The sequence below is a fragment of the Ovis aries genome, chromosome 9 (assembly GCF_016772045.2).
Source record: "Ovis aries strain OAR_USU_Benz2616 breed Rambouillet chromosome 9, ARS-UI_Ramb_v3.0, whole genome shotgun sequence".
NCBI classification, from domain to species: domain Eukaryota; kingdom Metazoa; phylum Chordata; class Mammalia; order Artiodactyla; family Bovidae; genus Ovis; species Ovis aries.
The window spans coordinates 48,630,940-48,641,510 of record NC_056062.1 but is presented as its reverse complement, the minus strand read 5'-3'; the positions used below and the strand labels follow the sequence as shown (position 1 = coordinate 48,641,510).

At 37.2% G+C, this 10,571-nt stretch overlaps 1 protein-coding gene across 1 annotated transcript in view; it reads left to right on the top strand.

Annotated features, from left to right (window-relative positions):
* Positions 1 to 3,066: 3,066 nt before the first annotated feature.
* Positions 3,067 to 10,571, top strand: part of TRPA1 (transient receptor potential cation channel subfamily A member 1) — a 69,801-nt gene continuing 62,296 nt past the window's right edge. Inside the window, exons 1-2 of the mRNA XM_027973040.2 lie at positions 3,067 to 3,131; positions 6,582 to 6,684. Coding sequence (XP_027828841.2) covers positions 6,630 to 6,684 — 55 coding nt within the window. The 5' untranslated portion in view covers positions 3,067 to 3,131; positions 6,582 to 6,629. The remainder of the gene's footprint in view (positions 3,132 to 6,581; positions 6,685 to 10,571) is intronic.

Below are 10,571 nucleotides of genomic sequence, written 5' to 3'. Positions count from 1 at the left end.
ACTTCCTTACGGTCCAACTCTCACATCCATACATGCTGCTGCTAAGTCACTTCAGTCATGTCCAACTCTGTGCAACCCCACAGACGGCGGCCCACCAAGCTCTGCCATCCCTGGGATTCTCCAGGCAAGAACACTGGAGTGGGTTGCCATTTCCTTCTCCAATGCATGAAGTGACAAGTGAAAGTGAAGTCATTCAGTCGTGTCCAACTCTTCGCGACCCCATGGACTGCAGCCTACCAGACTCCTCCATCCATGGGATTTTCCAGGCAAGAGTACTGGAGTGGGTTGCCATTGCCTTCTCCACATCCATACATGACTACTGGAAAAACAGTAGCTTTAATTACACAGACCTTTGTCAGTATAGTGATGTCTTTGATTTTTAATATGTTCTCAAGTTTTGTGATACCTTTTCTTCCAAGAAACAAGCATCTTAATTTCATAGCTGCAGTTATCATCTGCAGTGATTTTGGAGCTCAAGAAAATAAAATTTGTCACTGCCACTTTTCCTCCTTCTATTTGCCATGAAATGATGGGACCAGAAGCAACAATCTTAGTTTTCTGAATGTTGAGTTTTAAGCCAACTTTTTTCACTCTCTTCTTTCAGCCTCTTCAAAAAGAGACACAGATGTGTAGAGCGGATTTTTGGACTCTGAGGGAGAGGGAGAGGGTGGGATGATTTGGGAGAATGGCATTGAAACATGTATACTATCATGTAAGAAACGAATCACCAGTCTATGTTTGATGCAGGATACAGGATGCTTGGGGCTGGTGCATAGGGATGATCCAGAGAGATGATATGGGGTGGGAGGTGGGAGGGGGTTCATGTTTGGGAACTCATGTACACCCGTGGTGGAGTCATGTCAATGTATGGCAAAACCTATACAGTATTGTAAAGTAAAATAAAGTAAAAATAAAAATTTAAATAAAAAAAAACTTACCATAGTAATAAATTGATCTATCAAGCAAAAAAAAAAAAAAAAAAAAGGCTCTTTTGTTTCTCTTTGCTTTCTGCATTCAATGTGGTGTCATCGGCATATCTGAGGTTGTTGATATTTCTCCAGGCAATTTTGATTCCACCTTGTGATTTATCCAGGCCAGGATTTCACATGATGTACTCTGCATATAAGTTAAATAAACAGGGTGACAATATACATACAGCCTTGTCTTACTTCTTTCTCAAATTGGAACCATTGTTGTTCCATGTCTGGTTCTACCTGTTGCTTCTTGACCTATATACAGGTTTCTCAGGAGACAGGCAAGGCAGTCTGGTATTCCCATCTCTTTGAGAATGTTCTATATTGTTATGATCCACACAAAGGCTTTAGGGTTAAAGAGAAGGCAATGGCATCCCACTCCAGTACTCTTGCCTGGAAAATCCCATGGATGGAGGAGCCTGGTGGGCTGTGGTCCATGGGGTCACTGAGGGTCGGACACGACTGAGCGACTTCACTTTGACTTTTCACTTTCATGCACTGGAGAAGGAAATGGCAACCCACTCCAGTGTTCTTGCCTGGAGAATCCCAGGGACGGAGGAGCCTGGTGCGCTGCCGTCTATTGGGTCGCACAGAGTCGGACACGACTGAAGCGACTTAGCAACAGCAGCAGCAGCAGTCAGTGAAACAGAAGTAGATGTATTTCTGGAATTCCCTTGCTTCTCTATGATCCAACAGATGTGGCAATTTGATCTCTGATTCCTCTGCCTTTTCTAAATCCAGCTTGAATATCTGGATGTTCTCAGTTCATGTACTGCTGAAGCCAAGTTTGAAGGATTTTGAGCAGAACCTTGCTAACCTGTGAAACAAGTGCAGTTGTGTGGTAGTTTGAACATTCTTTGGCATTGCCCTTGTTTGGGATTGGAATGAAAACTGACGTTTTCCACCTTGCTAACCTGTGAAACAAGTGCAGTTGTGTGGTAGTTTGAACATTCTTTGGCATTGCCCTTGTTTGGGATTGGAATGAAAACTGACGTTTTCCAGTCCTGTGGCCACTGCTGAGTTTTCCAGATTTGCTGGCATATTAAATGCAGCACTCTCACAGCATCATGTTACAATTTTAAGTAGCTCGGTTGGAATTCCATCACTTCTACTAGGTTTGTTCATAGTAATGCTTCCAAAGGCCCACCTGATTTCAGACTCCAGGGGTCTGGCTCTAGGGTGAGTGACCACATTATCATGATTATCCTGGTCATTTAGACCTTTTTAAAAAATATTTCTTCTGTGTATTCTTGTCATCTCTTCTTAATCTCTATTAGGTCCTTACTGTTTCTGTCCTTTATCGTGCCCATCCTTGCATGAAATATTCCCTTGATATCTCCAATTTTCTTGAGGAGATCTCAGCTCCTTAGGACATCTTAATATACTACCTAGTATACACTTTCTGCTCAAAAAATGTTTCTGAGTTAATAATTGACAGACAATGAAAATGCATTAGAAACAGAAAACAAAGGACATATCAGCTGGACCATCTCCAATCAAGTTGTAGTATTTAATGTACAAAGCTAGTGTAACTTAAAAGATATTACAGCTTTCACAAAGTATCTTGGTAATTACTTTCTTAAGAAATTTATTTTTTCTTAAAATAATGGCAGACTCAAATACATGCTTATGGCATGAGGCATTTGGTATATTCTATTTTGGATGATTTTCTCTTGAATAACTCAGTTTTGTCCCCATTTTACTGGTATATAGCACATTTTATACGTGAATGACAATGCTGCAAACTTTTATATTCTTTTCTTGGTGGTCCGTCTTTTATTCAGTAGAAGGATGGTGATCAGTTTCCTGCATAAGCTAAACAACTCTCCTGAGGGTACCACTTTTAACTAGTTTGATTTGTGATATTACATTATAAGAGTAAGTGAGATAAACTTTAAGCAATAATAAATCAGGTGACTCCTTTTCAGTAGCCAGTAATCAAATTTCAAAGCTCAAAGTATGAAAACTTTGTGTTCACTCATCATTTATATAAGGTAGTCTAATAAAAAGACACAATATTGACTCCTAGAATGAACCACCCCTTGTGTAATTATATACGACTATAAATGTGGGTGCAACCTACGGACTCTGTGAGAAAAGGAACAGCTCTTTACCTGGGTAATGCCAGGTACAAGACGTCAATTTCCATGAATAAAGGTAAGCATGATTTTTATTCACTATCTTGTAACTTTAATATTTTTAAATGTCCTAACATTTCAGATGTTAGGTGAGTCAAGTTTTCTGATATAAGAAATTAACATAATGATAATACTAATTATATACTTCAAAGGCTAGTTGGTGTTTCAACTCTAAGGAATGTAAGTTCTCATTTTATATTTGATGTTGCTGCTGCTGCTGCTGCTAAGTCACTTCAGTCGTGTCCGACTCTGTGTGACCCCATAGACGGCATCTGGCCTAGTTCCCATCATGAATTGGATGAAATAAAAACTTCATTTTTACATATAATATTATTCAAATTGTTTGAGCTATGGTTGTCCAGAATTACTGAGAAGCTTAATTAAGACTTGGAAATCTAAAAAGTTTTTCTCTTTACAGACTGGGAAATTGAATGTATTCTTAAAACAATAAAACAATAAAATTTTTATATACTGAAAATACATTGAACCACAGATATTATTTGTGTTAACAGCTTAAGATAAATTCAGTAAGACATTTTCATATATTAGTTTATTAAGGTAAGTAGCAGAGGTGCTTTCTATTGTACTTTTACTGCCCCAGTCAACAGTAACCTTGGTATAAATGAATTAAGTGTATAGCAGGTAAAGTTGTACCACAGAGGCTTTTCATAATCATCAGGGAGCTTCAACTGTACTTTTCAAATCCTATAGAGTAACAGTGCTAGTATGAGAAATGTACCATTATCTCCTTCATGGGAGACATCTTGGAAATGTATTTTAAATTTTGACTGGCTTCAGGTTAAATAGTTAGAAATAAAAATTCAGAACATGAAGATTAACCCACCATCTGATTAAGCTTTATAGAATACAATTTACAGGAATAGAATACAAGTAAAATAAATTTACATATCTTACTTTATTCTAAAATTTGAATTACTATTTCCCAAACACAATCGACTCTTAGCAAGGTTTTCTTGGTCTGGGGGTCAACTTAATTAGCTTTTTAAAAATATCTCACCTTTGAAATAACCTTATCAGATTTGCATTTTTATTAATTGCGCTAATAATCTCTCTAGATCACAGTTGCCAAGGGCCCTGGAATGGGGCTGGTTTGGATAATCTGTGTCTATCAGTTGGTCTTCTGGGAGGCAGAGAGGGAAGAATCTGCTTCAGGCTTCTCTGTATCGAAGCTCATGGATAGTCTCTGATTCCTGATAGAGATGACTATTTCACAGGTGTCCACAGTAATATGTGTATGGTGTGTGTGTGTCTGTGTGTCTCTGTGCTTGGGCATGTATGTGTGGCTCAGACAGTAAACAATCTGCCCACAATGTGGGAGGCCTGGGTTTGAACCCTGGCTGGGGAAGATCCCCTGGAGAAAGGAATGGCAACCTACTCCAGTATTCTTGCCTGGAGAATTCTATGGACAGATAAGCCTGGCGAGCTATAGTCCATGGGATTGCAAAGACTGAGACATGACTGAGTGACTAACACACACACATATGTGTATAACATCTATATATCTGTGTTAAGCAATATTTTCCATTTGAGACTTTGCTGTCACCAAACTAATGACATGAGAGAAGTGAGAAGTAGAATTTTATTAAATATTAGTTTCTCCCCTTCCTCCCAAACCCAACTCTTTTCTAATATAACTTAATCATTTCAAGATGCACTATACAAAAAAAAAAAAAAAAGGACATTTCCACACAAGTTTGCAGACACAGGATAAAATTTTTTAAATTACAGAGAAAATAAGAGAAAGTGATTGAATTAAGATAGTTGTCTGAGACACATCTACTTTCTTTCCTATCTGAAAATGTGAAATAATAAAAAAACTTTTTTAATAAAGAGAAAATCAAAATGAAAGCAAGAAAAGAAAAAAATGCATACAATCAACAGTTTAGAAATGTTAAAGGATTCTGGAAAGGTGGGAGGTCAAAACTACATCATAAAATTTTATAGAGCTGATGGAAAACTCAGTGATCATACCAATGGTCATAAACTTGGAAGAGTGGGAGCTTTCAAACAGTAGAGAAATTTCTCTTTCTTGATGAAAAAAGAGATAGAAGAGGAGAGAGAAACAGCTTTGATGACATTCAGTCCCAGATCAATCTGTCTTACACTGCTGCTAAGTCGCTTCAGTCGTGTCCGACTCTATGCGACCCCATAGATGGCAGCCCACCAGGCTCCCCCGTCCCTGGGATTCTCCAGGCAAGAACACTGGAGTGGGCTGCCATTTCCTTCTCCAATGTCTTACACTAGTACACTACATTAACGCAGACTTTTTAGTTCTATGAGCTAATCAATTCTACTATTGGTTAAGCCAGTTTTGGTTGTGTTTTTCTATTATCTGCCACGAAAAGATACCTAATGTTGTAGATACAAAAGAAGAGAATAAATAAAATGGAAGACAATTTTCCAGGGCAAAGAAAATCATTAGATTAGAAGTACCACAGAGTTCAGAACAAGGCAAAATAGAAATGCCTCACTGAGTTACATACTGGTGAAATTTCATAACACTTAGAATAAGAGCAAAATCCTAAAACATTCTAGAGAGAAAAATAAATTACCAAGAAATGAATGATAAACAGATTGATATAAGATACTTTATCTGTAAAAAGGAATGATGAAAGAGAAAAATAAAGTCTTCAAATTTTTCAGAGAAAATGACTTTGAAATAGTTTTATATCTATTAAAACTATCATCCAATCAGTTCAGTTCAGTCACTCAGTCGTGCCCGACTCTTTGTGACCCCATGAACCACAGCACGCCAGGCCTCCCTATCCATCACCAACTACCAGAATCCACCCAAACCCATGTCCATTGTGTCATGATGCCATCCAACCATCTCATCCTCTGTCATCCCCTTCTCTTCCTGCCCTCAATCTTTCCCAGCATCAGGGTCTTTTCAAATGAGTCAGCTCTCCACATCAGGTGGCCAAAGTATTGGAGTTATCGTCCAATAGGAAGCCAAAATAAGGAAAGTTTTAGACATGTAGGGCCTAGAATTTTTACCACCAATTTCTCTTCAACAAATGATTCTTCTTTAGGAGAATCACTTATATATGGAATCCAGGAAAAATTCATATGACTCTAAGAAAAGGAATGATAAGGATTGTGAGAAACAGTAATATAAAAAATAATGACACAATTTACAATTGCCTAAATACTTTTATAAAGCTTAATTTTTACATCTGAAACTAAAACCCTGGATATATTAATATGGGTTACAGGGAGAGCAAGAGAGAAATGTAAGCTGTTGTATTGTAAATGGGAAGATATAGACAAGCATTAACTTTTGAGATTGACAAAAACCTTAAGTGAGGAACAACAATAAAATTTTTTGATTATTTCCCATCAGAGACAATGGAGGTCAATGCAATAACATTTAAAGTGCTTAAAAAATCTTTTGAATAAAAGTTATGCATCCAGAAAAATTATCCATTAATAATTTTTTTTCAAGCAGAACAGCCTTACAAGAAATTCTAAAGGAAGTTCTTCAGATTGAAAGGAAATGATACCAGACTATTATGCAAATCTACTGGAAGAAATGAGGAGCACTGAATATGGTAAATATTATAACACTTTTATTTTGAATTATATAACATACATAGATATAGTATATATCCATAAATGCATTACAAATAACAATAATAGTATAAAGATGGGAGGGGAAATGGAGGCATATTGGAACAAAGTTGATATAGTTTACTGGAATTAAATAAGTACCAACCTGAAGTAGACAGTGATAAGCTGAACATTGTAATCACTACACAAAGAAAATAACTTATTAAAAAATCTACCAAAGAATAAAAATAGTTTGCTAAAAGAATTGTTGAACACAAAAGAAGTCAGTAAAAGAGGAATAGAGTAGAAGGGAAAGATATCAGACATAGAAAACAAATATCAAAACAGCAGCACCATAGAAACAACTACAGTTAATTTCAAGGGTTAAACATTGTAATTAAAAGACAGAGATGGAATTGGATAAAACAGCAAGATTTAACTTGACACAATGTATTAGAAACACTTTAAAGATACATAAAGGATACAAAAAGGTCTACCATGAAAACAATAAATATAGGTTATCTGCAATAGCTATCTCAGACAAAACAGACTTTAACACACAAAAATTACTAAACACAAGGAAATTTCATAATAATAAAAGGGGAAATGTAACAGATTAGCAATAATTACAAATATGCATACATTTAAGAACACACAGCTACCCAAAAAGAAGTAAACCCTGAACAAAACTGAAAGAATGAATCAACAATTAACAGTTATAACTGGGGGCTTCCTAGGTGGTGCAGTGGTAAAGGCTCTGCCTGCCAGTGCAGGAGATGTGGGTTCAATCCCTGGGTTGGGAAGACCCCCTAGAGGAGAAAATGGGAACCCACTCCAGTATTCTTGCCTGGAAAATTCCATGGGCAGAGGAGACTGGTGGGCTACAGCCCATAGGGTTGCAAAGAGTTGGACACCACTGAGCATGCAGGCACACACAGTTATAACTGGAGATTTTAATACTCTTCTCTCAGCAACTGATAGAAGAGTAGACAAAAAGTCACTAAGAATATGGAAGACATGAACACCGCTATAAACCAAATGGACTTTAAAGCATGCAAAACGTTACCAAAAGAAAGAGAAAACGCATTCTTTTGAAGTATACATGAAACAATTTCTAGGAGAGACTGCATGACATCCTTAAAACAAGTCTCGGTGACTTCACATTTGAATTTAGATGCACTGAAATCATACAAAATATTTATCTAACCACAACCAGATTGTCAAAAACAACAGAAAGAAATCTGGGAAAACCCCAAATACTTGGAAATTAAACACACATTTCCAAAAAAATAACTTGTGAATTAAAGAAGAAGCCACAAATGTAAACACAACAAATCATGGGATTTATTGGATGCAACTAAAACAATGCTTAGAAAGTATCTTGTAGCTTTAAATGCTTATATTCAGTTCAGTTCAGTTCAGTTCAGTTGCTCAGTCGTGTTCGATTCTTTGCTATCCCATGAATCGCAGGACTCCAGGCCTCCCTGTCCATCACCAACTCCCGGAGCTCACCCAGACTCATGTCTATCAAGTCAGTGATACCATCCAGCCCTCTCATCCTCTGTCATCCCCTTCTCCTCCTACCCTCAATCCCTCCCAGCATCAGAGTCTTTTCCAATGAGTCAACTCTTCGCATGAGGTGGCCAAAGTACTGGAGTTTCAGCTTGAGCATCAGTCCTTCCAAAGAACACCCAGGACTGATCTCCTTTAGAATGGACTGGTTGGATCTCCTTGCAGTCCAAGGGACTCTCAAGAGTCTTCTCCAACACCACAGTTCAAAAGCATCAATTCTTCGGCACTCAGCTTTCTTCACAGTCCAACTCTCACATCTACACATGACCACTGGAAAAACCGTAGCTTTGACTAGATGGACCTTTGTTGGCAAATTAATGTCTCTGCTTTTTAATATGCTGTCTAGGTTGGTCATAACTTTCCTTCCAAGGAATTTAGTGTCTTTTAATAAGTGTCTTTTAATCTCATGGCTACAATCACCATCTGCAGTAAATTTCGAGCCCCCCAAAATAAAGTCTGCCACTGTTTCCACTGTTTCCCCATCTATTTCCCATGAAGTGATGGGACCAGATGCCATGATCTTGGTTTTCTGAATGTTGAGCTTTAAGCCAACTTTTTTAACTCTCCTCTTTCACTTTCATCAAGAGGCTTTTTAGTTCCTCTTCACTTTCTGCCAAAAGGGTGGTATCATCTGCATATCTGAGGCAATCTTGATTCCAGCTTGTGTTTCTTCCAGCCCAGCATTTCTCATGCTTATATTAGAAAGCTCTAAAATCAACCGCCTCTGGGTTACATACCGAGGAAGTAAAGAAAGATCAAGTCAAATCCAGAACTATCAGAAAGAAAAACAAATTGAAGAGAAAAATCATTAAAAACAGTGAAACCAAAAGTATGAAAACTATAGAGAAAAATCAATGCAATTAATAAGTTTCTTCTTTGAAAAGATCAAAAAAATTGATAAACTATTTCTGAAAAGAGACAGATGGCACAAATCACCAAAATCAGGAAGGAAAGAGGGAACTCTACAAGAATTAAAAGGATTATAAGAGAATTTTATGAACTTTACAGCAAGAAATAGGCAAGTTAGATAGACAAATTTCTGAACAGAAACAAATCACCAAAGTTTACTCAAGCAAAAATATAAAATAAAAAAAAATCTATAAAGTAAAAGTGAATTGGTCATTAAATATATTCCCAGAAAGAAAATGAAAAGCCCTCATGGGCTACAGTCCATGGGGTCACAAAGAATCGGATACAACTGAGCAACTAAGCACAGCACAGCAATAACATACTTAAGGATACATTTAACAAGAATCGTGTATGATTTGTACATGGAAAACTATAAAATGCTGCTGACAGAAATCAAGAAAGATCTACATAAATGGATGAAAACACCACACTTATGGATTGGAAGATGATGGTAAGGTGGTACATCTCACCAAGCTGATCTATGGACTCAGTGCAATCCCTATCACAGTCTCAGCAAGCTTTTCCATGAAACTGATGGGCTGATCCTAAACTTATAGGGCAAAGGACTTAAAGTAGCCAAAACAATTTACAGAAAAATAGAGTAGGATTTGGAGGACTTACAACATCTGAGTTCAAGTTTGCCATGAAGCTATGAAACCAAAACTGTATGGTATGGACTGAAACACAAATATATCTATCAATGGAATAGAACAGAAAGTCCAGAAACAAGTCTCTATACTTAAGGTCAATTGATGTTTGACAGTAGTCCAAGGTTACACCTATGAAGAAAATACAGGGTTTTTTTTCAAAAAATGGTAACAACTGAATATTCATATGAAATAAAAAGAAACTTTCGACTCTCACAGCACACACAAAAATTAACTCAAAATGAATCTTTGTACAAGCTAAAATCATAAGCCTGCTGGAACAAAACACTGAGGAGGACCTTATAATTTTAGCAGACAAACATCTCTAAATGTGACACACGGTGCACCAGCCATGAGATGAGCAAATTAAATTTTTATCAAAATTTAGAAGTTTTGCTTTTTAACAGACAGCATTAAGAAAACAAAAAGAAGCCGCAAAGTCTAAGACTATATTGCAAATCACTTGCTTAATAGAATTTTTGGATATAAAGACTTCTATTAAGTAAGAAGTTGTTCTTAGAATAAAGAACTTCAGTTCAGGTCAGTTGTTCTGTCACATTGCCGCTTTGTGACCCTATAAACTGCAGCATGCCAGGCTTCCCTGTCTATCACCAAATTCCGGAGCTTGCTCAAACTCATGTCCATAGAGTCGGTGTTGCCATTCAGCCACCTTATCCTCTCTTGTCCCCTTCTCCTCCTGCCTTCAATTTTTTCCAGCATCAAAGTTTTTCCAGTGAGTCAGGTCTTCCCATCAGGTTCCC